At 40.8% G+C, this 19116-nt stretch overlaps 2 protein-coding genes and 1 pseudogene across 2 annotated transcripts in view; all 3 read right to left on the bottom strand.

Annotated features, from left to right (window-relative positions):
* LOC144364806 (uncharacterized) overlaps nt 1–3331 on the bottom strand; it is a 34496-nt gene extending 31165 nt beyond the window's left edge. Inside the window, 2 exon segments of the mRNA XM_078035952.1 lie at nt 1305–1528; nt 3199–3331. Coding sequence (XP_077892078.1) covers nt 1305–1528; nt 3199–3331 — 357 coding nt within the window.
* A 3576-nt stretch (nt 3332–6907) lies between these two features.
* LOC144372632 (olfactory receptor 2T12-like) lies at nt 6908–7632 on the bottom strand (annotated as a pseudogene).
* A 2409-nt stretch (nt 7633–10041) lies between these two features.
* Nucleotides 10042–10977, bottom strand: LOC144372631 (olfactory receptor 2T33-like). Its single transcript, XM_078035951.1, has one exon. The coding sequence runs from the start codon at nt 10975–10977 to the stop codon at nt 10042–10044; it is 936 nt and encodes a 311-aa protein (XP_077892077.1).
* Between the last annotated feature and the right edge of the window lie 8139 nt (nt 10978–19116).

Genomic DNA, 19116 nt, shown 5'->3' with positions numbered 1-19116 from the left:
ATTTATGGTAATGATGATAATAACAAGAAAATAGATCAAGAAAAAACAGTTTTTAAAAGGAAAAATAAAGTTTTCCTGAGCCTCTCCACCCTGCTCTGTTTCCTCAGCATATTTTATTCTTACTCTGCTTAGAGTCCTCTGCAGCTTCCACCACCTGACATGGACAACTACTGAGCCTCATTCAAGAGAAGGGAAGGTGGTGAAGATGGGAACCAGAACCAGACAAGATTAGCAGAAGAGGAGAAAAGAATCACAACAGTAATCACTGTAGGTGGTATTTTAAACCACAGCCTTGGGATGGTTTTTGAATTTTCTAGCTTTGTCTTTCAAGATCACAAAAATATGTGTGAAAGATAGGTCTATTAAAAATGCATAGCCAAATTTATTTTCTTTACAAATTCAACAATTTGTTTAAAGGTGTCAAATTTATTCCTTATTAATTATTCTGAGTATGTAAACATTTGTTAAACAAAGACTGTTCCCAAACACCCAAGTCCCAATTTTAAAAACTCTTAGATTTTCAGTGGAACCTTTCCTCCAATGGAAGACCAGTAGTTTGTAAGAAATCATAATTAAAAGAAATAAAGTTACAGTTTCTAGCAAAAGAAATCTCTCTCTCTCTCTCTCTCTCTCTCTCTCTCCTCTCTCTCTCTCTCTCTCTCACATACACACACACACACACACACACCAATTAAATTGGGCAATGAATTACAAGATATGTTAGAAAATTCATAACACATGACTCTTATTTCTAAAACTCCCAGTAGTGTTTGAGTGCCCTATACTTTCTGTTATGGAATCAATGGTTGTGTTTGGTTTTGAAGTATCCACACACTCCTTTTCCAAAACTGAAATAGTTCAAAAGACAAAATGGAACATAAACACATAGACAATCTGCTGATGGCAAGTCCTCAATGCCCATTCGTCATCAGAAAAATTCAAATGAAAAGACATGTGCTCACAAGAATTGGCCAAAATGGAAAAGTTTCCATAATACTGGGAACAGTTGGGATCCCTGTTCATTGCTGGCTAAAGTCCCCAGACACTCTGAAAAGCGGCTGAGTAAGTCATCGCCATCGCCTAGAGGAGCAGAGGCATGTGACACACAGAGAGGCTGGAAACAGCTCAGTCTCAGTGGTGCACACTGCACACTGCATAGATGCTTCTCCACTAAGCTATGGGCGGAGGAACGCGAAGGCACTAGCCAGGGAGGACCACTGGCAGGAAAACAGCAGACCCACAGACAGTGCGGAGTGGGGCCTGACCAGCGTCCTGACCTTGGATGGAAACACTCAGGCACAAACATCGCCTGCGGCCACTTGGCCTCTAGACACAGTCACAGAGCGGCCGCGCCCAGGGCCAGGGTAACCGCGCAGCTGCGCAGCCTCGTGGGACCGGCAGGGGGCGCCGTCCTGCGGCGCTGCAGCTCCAGACGCGCTGGCTGGGGGCTCCTGTCTCAGGAGCCCAAACTCCAAGCTTCCTTTAGTTTCCAAGCCTCCATTAGCACCAGGTTTGGGGAGAGGCTCTGCTGTCCAGGAGGAAGCACTTTACAGGTTCTGCGGTTGGCCGTGGCTGGGGGATTGGAAGGGACACTAAGGAAGAACCCCCCCGCAGCCCCCCCCCCCCCCCCCGCGGCTGACACTGTGGAGGCAGTGAAGGGTGCTGTCCAAGCCCATGTCTCCTCCAGGAAGGCACAGCCTCCCTGCCTCGTTCCCTTGCTGAGGCCCAGGTCCTGTTCCAAGGGGTGCTCTGCCTTCCTGCCTCAGTGGGCCATGCTGTTTGAGATGGGCATGAGCTGCGAGTGCAGAGACTTGTGGAAACCTCTGAAGAGGATGCCTGCAGTCTAAGCTCCCAACTATGGAAATCCTACACTGACGGGCAGCAAAGAACCTCAGTCCTCAAAGTTACTAGACTTTAGTTCATTATTTAAAAAAGAAACCACAGTGGTGCAATATATTATTTAGTTCATTATTTAAAAAAGAAACCACTGTGGTGCATGACATAGAGATGTTACTAACATTTTAACTGACAGAGTTTTAACAATCCACAGTTTGACCTGCAGAAGACAGCTCAGTAAACAAACTCAAAAGTGTGGACCTTCACGCATGATCCAGAGTAAAGCAGAAAAAAATATATTTATATCTATATCTATGTATATATGAAAGTTAAATACCTTCTCCCTAAGAAATACCAAGGTCTTTGTACAGGTCTTGGGCAAGTAGATGACCTTTTAGTCATTATTTGCATTGGCTTGCTTTTGCAGTGAGAAGGTACTCTGAACAAGGTAGAGGAGTGTGGCTGCAGAGTAACTAATCAAGACCTCCAGAGAGCAGGCAGGAAGCAGGTCTGCTTTTAGTGTGCAGTTACCATGTGTATATGTTCAGGCAGTAGCTAAGCAGATTACAGCCAGCCACCAATGCAATTTCTGCTAACTGTACTTGCAGCAACCAATGGAGGAGTGGGCCGTGGAGCAAGCACAGGAACTGCAGCACTGGCCTCTCACCCAGGGCTGTGCTTATGGGGTAAGTGGTTTGTTGCTCACATGCCTAGCACAGGGGAGTGTCCTGCCATTTAGACGCCCTTTACATATGCCATGTATGCAGTACCCCAGGCACTTGTCCCTACATCTCCCGCTCTGACTGTGCTTCAAGAACTTCAGCCAGCATTGCTGTTTTTTTTTTTTTTTGGTGACATTTACATGGTTACATAAGCCTCACAACACAGGAAAAAATTATCACTATTATAACCAGTAGAGCCAGGGTAATAGCATTATAAAGATTAGTTAATTTGGCTATCAGGTTTTTCCAATGTTCAGTCAATCCCTGGAAGAAAAAGGAGGTTATCAAGATAGACACCTTTGTCTCATTGATTTTGACAATTGCCTTAGTAAGGTTATGCATAGTCATAACAGTTAGCATCCTTAATATACTGAGTTCTCTTAATATACTGAGGAAAATTGGAGAAGTCTAAGGTTACATTTTCAGATACAGAGTATTGGGTAAAACAAATGCTATGACACTCAGGGTCACAAGTGAGCCTCTACAACATAAACAGAATATCTAGTTGTTTTTGGTGAGGTCTAGTTCTTGCTGATGACTAAAATAGTGGCTCAGGATAGTTTATTTAAGTCACTTTGAATGGCAAAGGCTTCTGCCATGGCAGTGGACACATTGTTCACAGTCTAAGCAGCCTGGTTACTCTGAGTGAGGGAAGCAGTGACAGTGGCTGTGGCTGCAATGGCAGCTACAAGGGTAGTAATCCCAGTGATAATGAGGCTAATAGCACGCCTTGTCTGGTGCAGGATCTCATTCAGAAATTTCTTCATCTCCATGACCCATGGACTTCTCCACTCTCTGGACAGGGTCACTGGAAGCCAGATTGCTGGAGGCACTCTGAGGATAAAATATAGGTTTAGCTTTCACAGCAGGGGTCAGACAATTTGTGAGCCAGCAGGATGTATTGACTGCACAAGGGATCTCTGTATGAGTGATGTTTATGCCATCAGTATCATTGATTATTAGCATGGCAAAGGGTGGTGTCACACAAGCTTGTGCATAGTGGGTATGGATATAATTTGGCACAAAGGCAAGTCCATGGTCAGGGTCTGGACTTAGTATAGACCCATTCATCCAGCTGGCTGTTGAAGCTAGTAATATTGATGTGATGTCCATCATGCCATACTGATTTCCTCCTACTGGTTGGTAATGGCTTGTCCTGTTTAGCAGTTACTGCAGTGGCTCATATGGTTTTGGGGCACATCAGTTACATTCCAGGGAGCTGTGCCCACTCAGGTGCATAGATGTTGTTCTTCCCCAGAGAAATTCCTCTTATCAAGGAGATAAGCTATGGCAGTGACACATTGATTCCATGGCATGCTATCATTATCTGAGGGGAGCTTTCCAAAAGCATTGTTGAGCATGTTGGCATCAAGGGTTTTTTGCATTTTCCATGGGGGAGTCTATTACTATAGGTAGCATTAACTATAACTCTAAGGTCAGTGAGAGACAGCCCAACATATGGCTTATTATAGCTGTCTATAGTTGTTTCTCTGGCAAGAGCAAAACAGAGGGGACTGTCCTGATTGTAGGTCTCATTATTATCAACTATGGAGAAACAAATGGGCAGGGTAGGTATGGAAATGCTGGTATTTCAGGTACAGTTACCCAATGGATAACTCAGGATCAGTAAGGTTGGACTTATTGAAAAAGAGCTTGGGGAGGGCTCTTCCCAAATGGCTAAAGATAAATGTGGTGGCCTAGTGACCAAAGCTCAGTGTACCTCATGGGAGGCTTCACTGTTAGCAGTGAGCATTTCACACACTAGGACCATCATCATAGGCCTAGGGATGAGATTGTCACCAGGCAAAGGGGCCCATCTGGTGGCTTGGTCAACAAGACCTTTATCACCCCAGGTTACTTTACTTGAGGTCCATTTTGTTGTTGAATCCTTTGCTTGTGAGGTTTTTCCTCCAGAGTTAGTTTCTTCATCTTCTTGGTGGTTCTTGGGGTCCAGGGCTTGACTTTCTGGCAGGAACTCAGATGGGGTGAGGCTCCTCTTAACCTATGCAAACACGCTACTCATGGTTAGGAGGGGCCCCAGATCATTCCATTCATTTGTTATAGGATGTTTCCATGAGATCATACTGAGATGGGTGGGGCCCCGAGAAGGGAAACCAGTGCTTACGGGCTGCTGTTTCCATAGGAGATTCTGAAATTGAAAGAAAAATTAAAGCAAATAAGTTTTTGTTCAAGGCATCAAGAAGGGACTTGATATAGTTTCACCCACTGTTTTGTCTCATTGTCTTTAATTCCTTGTGTGTTCTTTCTATGATGCCTTGAGTCTAGGGGTTGTAGGGGATCCCAGTTAAGTGCTGTATATGCCAATCATTGCAAACTGCCTGAAATGTCTTGCTAGTATAGGCTGGCCCATTGTCAGTTTTAATATACATGAGAACGTTTGTAATTCCAAAACATTTAAGTAGATGAGACATGGCCTTTTTGTGGTTTCTCCTATAGGGGCTGTGGCCATTACATAGCCTGAATAGACATCAATAATTACATTAATATATTTTAAATTTCCAAAAGGTGCATAATGAGTGACATCCACTTGCCATAAAGCATTGGATTGTAACTCGGGGATTTACTCCAGCAGGTTGTACAGGGCCCCTGGGCAGAAAAGGTGCACATTTTTTGGAGTCTCTGACTAGCTGTCTGCAAGCCTCTTTAGTCCTGCTTTTATGCAACTGTTATGGCTGAGAGCTGCAGAGAGGATTGAGCTGCTTATGTCCCTATATCCTGGGGGGCCAAAATCCACTCATCCAGTGTGCCATTTCACACTGGCGCCACTGCTGCTCTGTGTTCCTTATTTAGTTCATCCCAGATCAACTCCTTGGCTAAGGCCGCTCTGGCTCCTTCATGCGACACCTTCCCTTCTTCCGCCTTATTTACCCTGTCAGTAAACTGTGGCAAGTCCTCAGTGGCCTTTTGCCTTAAGCCCTGTATGGAAACTGTCCCTCCCCCAGCTGCCAACTTCCTCCAGGCTCTCAGAGTACAGAGCTGCACCTGATGGAAATAATTTGGTGGGCCTGTGGCTTGTACTGCAGGGGAACTGTAGATTCCCTCTCCTGCAAGCAGTCAGCTGGGAGGCTAACATTTGTGGTGTGGTTAGGATCCCCCAGCTGTTCACATTCATCACAGGAGAATGCCTTCCACTTCAAAAATGTTGCAGGCTCAAGAGCTGCTCTGGCTAGATCTCTCCAGTCCTGAGGGAAATTTAGTTCAAGGCTGAGGGATTTCAGCATTTGCTCTGCAAGGTGCTCTGGTGTGGGGACTGTGTTGACTGGGAAGGCTTGTACTCCCTCACCCCACTTCTCATCTCTTATCCTACATAGACCTTCAAAAGGATCTCTGCCTCCTGGAATGGGTTTCTGGGAGACCTGGGCCTGTCCAGTGGCCTGGTCAATTCTAAGCTGTCATAGTCCCTTTGCTGGCTTTGGCATTGCCGCATAAAGAGGCAGTTGCCATTGACTCAGGGAAGGATATCACCTTTGCCTGTCAGTAGAAGGTGCACTTGTACCACTTATGGTCACCTCTTCCTGCACCATGAAGGCTAGAGGTACCATTTCCTTCCTCTCTTTCTCCTGCACCTGCTGTGGTTGCTTGCTTTGAGATAGATTGTCACCCTTGCCTTTTTCCCCCTGTCTCTCACAGCCTCATCTTCCCTCAGGGTCATCATTATATGGCAAGTGTCTGTTGCAGGGTCCCCTAATCTTTGCTGAATTGTTGTCACAATAAAAAAAAATGTATGGCAAAATATATCCCCGTCTCACTTCAGCTTGCCATGCATTTTCCATTATCTTGTCCCATATCCTAGGATGAGAAACATCAGCAGTATTGACCCATGGGTTATTGTTTATATCCCAGTACTTCTGGACTTCTCTCTTATTTAGGGTTCAACCTTTAGTATCCAAGAGAGTGTGAAGCACTTACAGCTGCAAGTCAGTAGGTTCCCCATTTTCCTTTCTGCACCCTGTCTTATAGGCTTACTTCAGATGCCTGCTCAGGTGCCAGGTGTGTGAGCTCTCTTTTGTCCAGCAAGGAGGTCCATGGAACATGGTAGCAGAGAATGTGACTTCAGAGTCGAATCAAGACTTCCAGAGACTAAGCAGAAAACAGGTCTGATTTTATTGTGCAGTTACCATGTATATATACTCAGGCAGTAACTAAGCAGATTACAGGCAACCACTAATGCAAATTCTGTTGTCTTTGCAGTGACCAATGAAGGAGTGGGCCATGGAGCAAGTGCAAGGACTGCAACACATGGCCTCATGCCCAGGGCTGTGCCTATGAGGTAAGTAGCCTGCTGCTCACATGCCTAGCACAGGGGAGCAGCCTGCCACTTAGACGCCCTTAACATATGCCATGTATGCAGTACTCCATGCACTTGTCCCCACAATTATTCAAGGTCACACGCTGGCCACACACTTTCCTCAGGGCCCTCTTGACCTCACTGTTCCTCAGACTGTAGATGAGATGGTTTAGCATAGGGATGAGGATGCTATAGAAGGCTGGACACCACCTTACCATGGTGAGCTGACCTGTAGGATTTAGGTCTCTTGTAGATAAAAATGGCAGCTCCATAAAAGAGTCCCACCACAGCCACGTGTGAGGAGCAGGTGGCAAAGGCCTTCTTGCGGGCTTCTGGGGAGCGCATTTGGAGCACTGTAGCCAAGATGAGACTGTAGAAGGTCAGGATGAGGCAGAAGGACACCAGGATCATCAACACACAGCAGATGTACATGACATTCTCAAAGACAGATGTGTCAGCACAAGCCAAGGGCACCAGTGTGGGGGGTCTCACAGAAGAAATTATATGGCAATTATTTTGCCTGCTGCAAAATGGGAAGCTCAGGGCAACAACTGCCTGCATCAGCCCATCAGCTGCTCCCAGGAACCAGGACTCCACGGTCATCTTCAGACACAGTGGCCAGCTCATGAGCATGGGATAGCGCAGAGGGTGGCATAAGGCCACATAGTGGTCATAGGACATGGTTGCTAAGAGGAAGCACTCTCCACCACCCAGAGTAAGAAGGAAGAGGAGCAAGAGGAAGGCTCCCAAAGCTTCTGTTTCCATGAGAACCCTTCCTTCCATCACTCACTTTTCTTTTCTAAGCACAAGTCCTGAAGTGACACTGACATCAAAGAGGAAAAAAAAAGGTTTACTGCTCATGGTGCATGGAGGAAAATCTTCCCCTTGTCTCCATAGATAGTGAACACACCTCCTCAGTCGCATAGGAAGATAGCACATGTGGATAGATCTGTACCTTCCATTCTGTATTTCAGTACAAGTGAACATTTGACACAATGTGAAAAGATGAACAATGTCTTACTGTCAGAATTCTGATTCACTTCTCTCCCACAACTGCACGGTTAGCTGGTCATACACTCAAGTTGATTCCCTGGGTTGTAAATGAATCCCCTTGGGGTAGTGGAAGGGCAGTTGCTACTCAGAGCATGTGACTTCCTGATCCAGGGTCCACATCAAGCAGAACACTGCTCACAGTAGGCTGGGAATGGCAGAGCTCCTACCTTACCCACATGGCATTCACCAGTAAAAACAGGCACCAAGTCAGGGTCAGGGAAAGAAAGGGCCTTGCTAATCATCAGAAAGACAATTAGAGGAACAAAGCCCAGTGAAGGAGCAGTCTAAATTCACAATCAAAACACCAGCAACACAAGGGGGCATGTACCCTGGTTCTCCTTAGTTCAAAGTTTGAAAGGCAAATCTATTAAAAATAACCATTATTTGCTCAAAAGTATGCAAGATACAAGGTTATAGATCATGTCAACTTGCCTTGTAAATATGAGGAAGGAGTGGAGTTAAAATGGAGTATTCACATTTATGTATGTATATTTGTGAGGCTGATGACAGAGCGCAGGTCCTTATGCATCCTAGAAAAGTGCTGTACAACTGAGACACAACTGTCTTGCTTTAATTATTTTTTCTTTTTTTTAAGTAATCAAAATTAAGTAATCATTTGATTAATATAACCTGATATTACTGAATAATAATCCCCATAGAGGTTTTGGTAATCACTAAGCAAAAAACCTGATGCAATGAAAACCAAAAGCAAAGATTCAAAACATAGCAATAGATGCAATTGCTTAACAACATGGAATATAGTAAGAAAAAAAAGAATAACATACAGCAAAAATCGTAAAAACAAGGGAAAGTAATAACTTCTTACCTATTAATAATTACATCATTTGAACATAAAATGAATAAATTGAACACACAATGAATAAATATTTTGGTTATAAAATGTTAAGCAGCTGAATGGTTAAAAACACCAAAGCACAACCCTATGTTTGTCCAAGAGAACCCCTCATTTGTGATATCACACAAATGAAAGTGTAGGAAAAAAGAGGATATTCCATGAATAGAAGCCAAAGAGAGAAGCCACCTAGGCTTGAATTCAGATAAAATGACTGATGCTGAAAGAAACAAGAGTTGAAGTCACCATCTTTATACAGGAGATGATTCAGCAGGAGAATAAAACATACCCAATATATAAAGCAAGGCTGTTCACTGTGAGGACAGAGACAGCAGTGTCATAACGACAGGCACCTTAAACACCTACCTTCAGCAATGAGAACCTCAACCAGATAGAAAACCAACAGGGCAGCCCTGGGTTTAACTGTGACTGGAACCAAGTGGATGCAGTGGGAAAGCAAGAACATGGCACCCAACATGTTCTTATTCACAGACTCTGGCATCTCTTGGGATATATTCCATATTAGGGAACAAAGAAATCTCAATAGTACCAAGAGTAACCTTGGTGTTAGACCAGAACGCAAAAAAAAAAAAATACCACTGACTCCAATTAAAATCAAATTAAAGCAAGCATATTTTTTCAACTAGCTGGGATGACTCTCCCAACAAAAACCATAGCAACAAGATAGCCCTGCAGCTTTCTTGCAGCCCAGTTTTATACTCCAGAAATTTACACAAAGGGGGTTACAGATAACAAAACTCTGAGGAGCATAACACAAAGGCTAGTTTACATTTTTTGCTGAATTTCATCAGAATTTATGAAGGCCATTAGAGCCTCGGTGAAGGTCCGTTTCTGGCCAGGGAAGGCCAAGATTTATGAGGTGTCACTAAAGTTTAGAGAGGGCTGCTATCTGGTCAGAGAGAGCCAGGCATTTGTGAGTTCAAGGCACGAATGGACAGGCATTCCAAGCAAGATCAGAATTTGCAGTAATTTATAGTAAAGCCAAAATTAGATTTTCATGTCTTTTAGTGAGATGACTCCCAATTTTAAGAGGGAATCAGACTGGGTCTATCACTTGGTATAATGAAATTTTTGATTCACCAAACACTGCATAGAAATACCTTAAAAGATAAAATGGCAAAGTGAAAACAAAATTAATTGATAGAACATAAAATCAGCAGATCAATAGAGCAAATAAACTAATAATTTGTAAAGGCAGCATGAATCAATTTTGGGACGTGCCATTTCAGTAAATCCTCGTGTTGGAATCACATAGCATGTGTCTTGCCCAGCCAATTTCTGAAGGCCCCCTTGACATCTTTATTCCTCACGCTGTAGATGAGGGGGTTCAGCACAGGAGTAAAGATGGTGTAAAATGCAGAGACTACTTTGCTGTGGCCCACTGAGTGGTAGGACTTGGGCTTCATGTAGATGACCATGAGGGTGCCATAGAACAGCCCCACCACAGCCAGGTGAGAGGAGCAGGTGGTGAAGGCTTTCTTTCTGGCTGCAGCAGAATTCATTCTTAACACAGCAGCCAGGATGAGACTGTATGAGGCCACAATGAGAGACATAGGGATCAAGAGCATCAGAGTGCAGCAAACATACCTGAAAAGCTCAAAAACAGTGGTGTCTGCACAAGCTAGGCTCACCAACAAAGGTACCTCACAGAAGAAGTGGTCTATCTCCCTGGAGTGGCAGTAGGGGAAGCTCATAGTGGCACTGGCTTGCATCAGCCCATCAATCCCTCCCATAAGCCAGGAGCCTGCTACCAGTTGGGAACACAGCTTGTGGCTCATGAGAACATGGTAGCGCAATGGGTGGCATATGGCCACATAGCGGTCATAGGACATGGCTGACAGGAGGAAGCACTCTCCCCCTCCCAGAGTAAGGAACAGGAAGATCTGGGAACCACAGCCAGCAGGAGAGATGGACCTGGAGTTCAGCAGGTAGTTGGCTGCCATTTTGGGGATGATGGTGGAGACCAGCATCAAGTCCATGAGGGAGAGCTGGCTGAGCAGGAAGTACATGGGGGTGTGGAGTCTGGGGTCTGTGTGGATGAGCAGGATCATCAGGGCATTGCCCACCAGGGAGGCGATGAAGGTCATGAACACCAGAGAAAACAGGACTTGATGGGTCTGTGTGTGATCAAAGAGCCCCAGAAGAATGAAGTTCATCCCTGTGGAATCAGTAGAGTTCTCCATGGCTGCGGGCAACCTGGAAGACAGGAGGGTAGCTGAGGAATTGGCCCTGATTAAAAAGAGGATCTGGAACACCCTTAAAATGGCTTGATCATGTGACAGAAAGCCTTATCCTGGAGGTCTAGTTATTTAATTTTTCTTCTTTCCAGCAAAACATTTTCCTTAGCATTCACGATTCATAGCTGCCAGGAGTTTAGTATTTTCTCAATTCCAGCTAAATTACACAAAATGTATACACAGCTTTTATACAAGGCTGTCTCTCAGGCTGCAGCAGAGTGCTAGTCTGAGAAGGCTGCTGCTTTGGCCTGTCATGGCCAGTGTGGCGCCTTTCCTGTCATCCTGGCCCAAAGAAGCCATGTTGTGTAATCCCAGGTTTCTACATTGGAATATCTCCCTGATGGGGGACTTTTGAATTCATGTAGATTAGTGAATGTTGCATTCTTTCTTGTGATTGTAACTTTTCAGTTTTCCCACACTTGTATTTAAGGCAGTTTCTGGAGATTTCCTTCAATACTAGGATGAATTCAAATTTAAAATTTAAATAAGCAATCTAAACAAAAATGTATAACCACTGAAATCAGACTTTGCTTTTTAGGAAAGAAAACATGACTAAATTTCTCTATTCCACAAAGGCAGGGGTGTGCCCCACCATGCCCACCTCCTCACCTGTTCACCAATTCTCCTCCTGATCAGGAGCCATTGGTCAGTACAGCACCCTCTGGACAACTGTCTTCCACATCTAGTATTCAAAGAGTAGTAGGTATTCAAAGAGCTGCTATGTTAGACTGAAAATTCTAATTTAAAAAGTTGATAATTTCATAAATAACATAAAGAAACAAACTGTGCTACTTGCAGGCTCTCACACTTAAGTAATCCTATGTTCTTACAGTCAGGAGACAAGTGCCAGTCTGTTAATTTGGTCCAAACAAGCTTCTTCACTTGAAGTTAGTGTTGAACACTCAGTGTGGATTATGAACAGGACACAAAACCTCTCCGTTAATCACAGGATGGCTCTCTTGTAACTGAAACCTCCAGATGGCGTTTCTCTGCCATGATGTTCTGCATGGGTGAAAGGCTCTCTTCTCACACCTCGGTGAATTTATCTTCTTACAAATTCAAGTTTGCACAGAGAGCAATATATTAATGATTACCAATAAAACAATGCAGGGGTTCAGTCATAATCTATGTGTAGCAGGCCATTTCTGATTTATTTTTTTCAATTTAATTGAAAACCAAGATAAATTTTGTAAGTGGGCAGCACACCGCTGATAAACACTGCAGCTATAGTGACTAATGTAGTACACCAACAATGCTCTTTAAATTTAAATACTTAGATGTTCTTGTTATCAAAACAGCCATTGTTATAAGTATCATAATATTTAACATTATTGTTATTATATTGAACATATTAATGTCACGCCCTCTTAATTGCATATGTATGTATATGTACATCCAGTTTACCAATTCTTAATCACTGCTGCATCCGTTGGACATTATGCATATAGCATATTATACTTATAAATGCCTGGTTCCTCTGTAATACTCATATTGTGATCTATGTCCTTTACATGTGGTAAAAATTTCTATAGTAATCAATATTAAATGTTGTCTTTATTCTTGAGGATATATGAATCCCTTACTTTCTCACTATATTCAGCTGTCAATCTGTTTCAATTCCTGCATCTGTGATGTTGTTAGATATTTTCAGGAGCAGTAATAATTGCCAGTCATAATACTGTGAAAATAAGTTTTGAGTCACATTTCCTATGATACCAAGGCAGAAACCGTTCTACTCCTTGACCCCTGGATTCATCTGCAAACCCATTGTGAAGTATTTTCCACTTCTTTTGTTGAAAATGTTTCTTACACATCTTGTTATTTATACACAATTGCTTTATTTTATCATTTATATACATTACAGATATCTTCCCTGAACTATTTTATAGAATCTAAACATTTATTACACTATTTGGGACCAAAATTTGCATTATATATCCCCATATTGGTGCACTTACATGCTGTTACTCATATTTGGATGGGATGCATTATGTGATTAGCTTTTCAAATCTGAATGCTCTGCATAATTTTGGGATAAAGGTGCCACTGTTTGCTATGTAAACTATATCCATAATCACTGTGAGTTTGGTATTGATTTTCACTGTTAGCAAATACTGCTATCATATATCTCAGTCTTACAAATGCACTGGTCCAAGCTTGTATTCCCATTGCTTGGTGTAGATGGAAAGGCTGTGCTCTGTGACTGGCTCAACCTCAGATGAAGGAGGGCTTGCTGTGGCTAAGCCAGGCAGCACAGTGTACCATGGACAGAGATGTAATTATGGGTGGCTGAGTTAGCCTGAGAGTGGAAGGAAAGCATCCAAGTCCTGCACAAATCTACTCTGAAAAGTTGTGTGAGATGTGGGGCAGGTCACCAGCTCCTGAGACATGCCCCGGCAGGTCCCAGACTTGGGAGAACCTCACACTGCCCTGGAGGCTTCCAGCCCTGGCTTCCTGCTGCTGTGGATTCACTCTTTAACCCATGTTTTATAAAATCAGCAACAGCTGTGCCAACACCAGCTTCCCACGAAATCTGCAGAGCATAAAACACTTCAATGTAATTTGCACTCTCTATTCATATGTGAAGAAGAAAATCATTTGACACTAAAAGTATTTCAAAACATTTTAGTGATCTGATGAATTTTCACTCACTGAATATACCTTTCTACTTAAATTTCCACATGAAGTGTCCTGTGGAATGTCTGCATATTGACAAGTAGACACCTAAAATGCAGAAATTTTTGTGAATTATTAAGAGAAATTCTAAAAATTAAAGCACTAATATGTATTTGTCTTCCTTTCCTTATCTTGATAGAATCATTTCTTTAATTATGTGCATACTGAAATACAGATTTGTGGTCTGGAAACTTAACCTTAAAAATCTATATATCTTACCAGTAGTTGGATAAAATTAGGCAACTTAAATCAATGTAAACCTCAACTTTATTCTGTACAGACTGGAGAGCCTAACAATATGTATTAGGATAGTATGCGCTTCTTTCATTGTTTGATGATTACAAAAGAAAATTCATGCAAAAACATTATAGCATGAATGACCCTTCAGTTCCACAATATTACCCATAATTATTAGGTTTAGAATATTATTACAATTGGTCATGAATAGATATTACCTATCCAAATATTTTGGGAAAATAAATAAATACTTTCAGATTATAATATTGTTGAGTATATATGTGTGTATACACACACACACACACACACACACACACACACACACACATATATATATATATATATATATATGAGTTTAAAAGACAATACTTTCAACATCATATTGGACTCTGAACTTTGTCTGTCTTTCATAAATTCTTTGAATATACAACAGTCCCACAGGAGCACCACTAATTTAATCATTGTAAGGCTATTGTGCCCTTTATTAGTTTTGAAATTCTTCATAAATTACCAAATTAATTTTAATTAATAAAGTTAATATTCTTAAAGAATTGAATTAGTAAAATTAATATACTTAAAGAATTATTTTGAAATAATATATCATGGATATTTTCATTTACACAATAAGTTTCACATTTTTTCAAATTTGGAAGCAATAAGTCAAAATGATAAAATCCTAGAATGTTTTCATGACAAAAAAAAATTGTTCTGGCCAAATGAATACAATTATGTGTGCCTCCATACATTTAATTTCAAGAAACATTTGTGGGGACAAAGAATTGTCAGTTCACTGCCCTTTTCCTCTCTATATTGAAAACAATGACATCCTGCTGTTGCTTATTTCCCAATTACATAAGCTTTTTGATTATGGAGAGCTCACTTCTTACACCTACAGAGTATGTCCACCCACTTCAGTGTGGCTCCCCAGAATGAGAAAAGCTGTAATCTTTCCATAGAAGGTGCATGTCACATATCTTGCTGACCAATACTTGGATTTGTCCTGAATAGGGTAGTTTTCTTCAATCAATCACAGAATTTACCATAAAGCACCCTTCACTAGGTCTCCCAGGGACAGAGTGGTAGCGTGGTTCCAACATGGATGATAACAGCTGTGGCAAATATCGCCCTAAGCCCAACTTGGTTAAGGATCGTCTTATCTAATGTTACAACAGATAAATGAGGCTGACTGTGCTTACATTTTAGAATGGCAGATGTAGAAACAGAGTGCTTAGATGAATGGATTTTTTGTTTTTTATTCCTGGAAAATCAAAGGGAAATGTTTGTTCTCAAACAGAACTAATTACTTTTTTCTTTGGCTTTTATACAAATAATTTCTAGACATTTTCACAACACATTATTAGAGAACATGACTCCAGGATGCAGGCCTGAGAGAGTCCTCCTAGGTTTCCCCATTACCAGGTTTCATTGCAATTACAACAGTGTCAAGACTCATGTACCGAATAAATCAAATAACATAAAATAAATAATGGACTTTCCAAGGCTTAGGCTGCATCCATGGATAAGCTTTCTGGTAACTGACAAGTTAATTCAAGTAGGGCACACCACTGTGATAGTCATTCTCAGCAGATGCAGTGCCCCAAACACCCTTATTGCACAAAGGAAGTAGATGAGAAATACTTTATTAATTTACCACAAATGAAAACTATTTGACTATAGTAATGCTGACCTAGCCCATGGGAAGCAGTGGCTCCATCCCCCTTGTAGTTTTAATCACTAGCCAACCCATCAGTGTGTTCCAGTGAAACCTCCCCCCATTCCACAGGAGTGGGTTGAGGGCAAGCAGGTGGGCTTGTGCATGACATTATTACTGGTTTCTACTATGGCAGTGACAGGTCCTGAGGGGTAGGCACACTTGCCACCCTGCCTGTCTGCAGTCCGTGTTTTAAAATGTGGATAGAAGCCATACCCCAAAGCCATAAGGAAAACACAGGAGTAAAGACAGAGTGATTAATCTGTTACCTGTTTCCTAGTCAGCTCTCACTTCATCATAGAAACCACTGCTCTCATCTACTCAAAAATTGCCACTGCTCCCAGAGTTAGGTGCACAGATTTAAGTGAGAGGTTTCACTGCATTCATCTAACCCAGAGCTGAACCTGAACATCTCTCACTGCTCCTGAATTCGTCATCAATATTTTTTCCTAACTTCAACCTGATAAAATGAAATCATTTAATTTAAGCATAGAAAATATGTAGTCTCTGTAGAAATTGACAGGTCTAATACAATTACTGTGTTTATTTATGTGCTCACATTCAGACTTCAGTTTATCCTGATACTATGCACTTATTGCCTCTTTGAAGAGCTTACTATCAACTACACTGTGAGAATTTAAAAATATAATTTGTTCATTAACATGGGGTGAAAATGTAGAGCTAACCTCATACCTGAAAATAACCTAAAGGAAAGAAAGCACCTTGAGTACACTGAAGTTGTCGCTTCTTTAAGTCCCTTTTCAATAGACAATGAGAACTATTATACAACTATGAAATTGTTACCAGGGAACCCATAGTGACAGTCACAGTGATCACGCTATTTGACAGAGGAAACAGCTATGTTTGGCAAATTTTACAAAACGCGTTGGCAGAGAGTAAAGGAAAGTTAAGAGATTATTGGATGAGATCAAGATATTTTAATTCTTGATTTTAAAATTATGATACAGGCCTTAAAAATATATAAAAAAAATTGACAGCGACGGCAGCTTTAGAGAACACTATCTCTTTCCAGCACTCAGGCTAAGTCTTGGCACTGACCTGCCTCCTGAGCAGCCACTGTGCAGGACCCGGAGCTCCCAGGCTCTGGCCCTGGACCACTGTGTACTTGTATAAAAGGCTCTGCTGCTTGTGTAAAATGAGAGGCACCCATCCAAAGTCCTAGAGCACCTTACCATCAGGCTTGGGAAGTCTCAACTGGAGCATGTTCAGTAGGATGGGGTGACAAGACATTTTCTCTGCTTATTAGCTCAATGCAGATGATTCTCAAATCCCTGGATATTGGATCCCTGAAGCAAACTTCCTGCAGGGCCAGTGCATTGTTATCACCAGGATATGATTCATTGAAAGGAGACAGATTTCCAACAATAAATGAGATGGTACTTGTAAATGAATTGTCTCTTTCCTGGGAATGCAATCCACTCTGTTGGCCGGTACTTTAGCAATATCCATGTGATCTCAAAGTTACAGAGGATAGAGTGTTTTAGAGATACCTTGCTCTAAAATATATTTTTTAAATATTTTAAATATATTAATATTTAATTAATATTTAAATATATTAATATTTAAAATTAATATTTAAATATATTAATGTCTAATATATTTAAATATATTATTTTAAAGTGGAAAATTTGGACTGAATTCTGCTCAAGAAAAAAAAAATTGGGCTGGGGATGTGGCTCAAGCGGTAGCGTGCTCGCCTGGCATGCGTGCGGCCCAGGTTCCATCCTCAGCACATACAAACAACGATGTTGTGTCCGCCAAAAACTGAAAAATAAATATTAAAAAATTATCTCTCCTCTCTCCTCTCTCTCTCTCTCTAAAAAAAGAAAGAAAATTAAAAGTTGTGAAAGAAGAAATTCTTCTGATAAAAAAATAAGTCAAAGTAAAAACCAAAATAATTAATCTCTAAATATTTTATTTTGAACCATTGTCTTGGAGTTGAATTTTTACTTAATTAGTTTTTTTCTTGGATTTTATATAAATAATATCTAGACATTTTTACAATACATAAATATTGTAGGCACAATTATTTTATTTGTAAAATTATAGCTTTGCAAGCTTGCCACATGTCTTATCTGAAAATTATTATAGGTTTATAAAAATTCACCAGTTAAAGATAAAACATCATCTGATCATATGAAACCTCATTTTTAATAATCTATTTTATCATTTTTCATCCAATATTTTATATTTTAGCATAAAAAATGTTTCTATAAAAAATTCAGATTCTCAATGTCATCATTCTTCTAATGAAATTGAAAGACTGTATTAAAGGACATACTCTAGGACTCCGGTTATAGTTCAGTTGTAGAGTGATTGCCTAAGATTCATGAGGCACTGGCTTCTATCCCTAGAACAATATAAAAATACTAGACAAAACAAAATGCATAGTATAATCAACATGTAAATTTTATTGTTTCAAATAAAATGAAAGAGGCTGAAGATATATTACACAAATACACAAATAGTAAAAACAGTTCATCTTCAGCCATGGAATTAAAGTGAGCATTTGAAAATATATGACAAACAACTGAATATGTAATTTCATGTTTTATACTAAATTTTATATAGCATTTAAAATGTCATATATGGTGTATAAATAAACTACCACCTTGGGTTCATTGGGCAGACTACATGTTTTATTATTTCTATCCAAGAAAATAACATCCAGTTAACAAAATAAAAAAAAAATCAGACATAAACTAATAAAAAAAATATAGAACTCTAACAAACATCAGGGAAAGCCAAGCTAAAAACAAAAAAGTTATAAACACACTCACTAAATGTTCTAAAAAATTTTTTAAAATGTCTGTTAACAATGGAAGCAAGAGAATCTTGAGCACTGTGGTGGTGGAAATGTAAAATTAATAGCCTCTTTCAGAGAACAAGTCAAGAAAAAGTTCACCATCCATCTACCAAAATAATAGTAATTAAAACAACAACAACAACTTTTGATCCCACAAAGGAGCTTTAATTTTACAGATCCAAACATAGTCCAGACATCCTCCAAAACATATGGGGTAACACATTGTGGCATTTTAGACAATAGAAGACCTGTAGGAATTAAGCAGGGTGAAGAACTGGTGAGAGCAGAGTTGCAGAGGAGTCTTTGAGAGAAAAACACAGGATGTAGGACTGTTCATCATGGGGTTCGAAGGACAAGAATAGAACAGGCCAAACTAAACAATGGGATAAACAGCAGACCCATGGTTGTTCTTGAGGGTGCTTCGCTGGTGGTGGAGGGACTCAGGAGGCTGGTGCATGTAACCTTTCTTGATTACAGTGTAGACTATTAGGCTAGTGTTTATTGAAATTGCTTGAAAGAAAAGGCTGGGTTGTGAGCATTGTACTTCTTAAAAAGTATACCTCAGTTGAAACATAGATAATAATCCCAAAATTGGTGGAATAGTGAATTCACTTTTTGAGTAAAAGCTCATTAA

Source organism: Ictidomys tridecemlineatus, unplaced genomic scaffold (assembly GCF_052094955.1).
Source record: "Ictidomys tridecemlineatus isolate mIctTri1 unplaced genomic scaffold, mIctTri1.hap1 Scaffold_138, whole genome shotgun sequence".
Taxonomy (NCBI): domain Eukaryota; kingdom Metazoa; phylum Chordata; class Mammalia; order Rodentia; family Sciuridae; genus Ictidomys; species Ictidomys tridecemlineatus.
This window is presented reverse-complemented; position numbering and strand designations above follow the sequence as displayed.

Coding starts and splice junctions, on each gene's coding strand:
- LOC144372631 (XM_078035951.1), bottom strand. CDS start 10,977: ATGGAGAACTCTACTGATTCCACAGGGATGAACTTCATTCTTCTGGGG.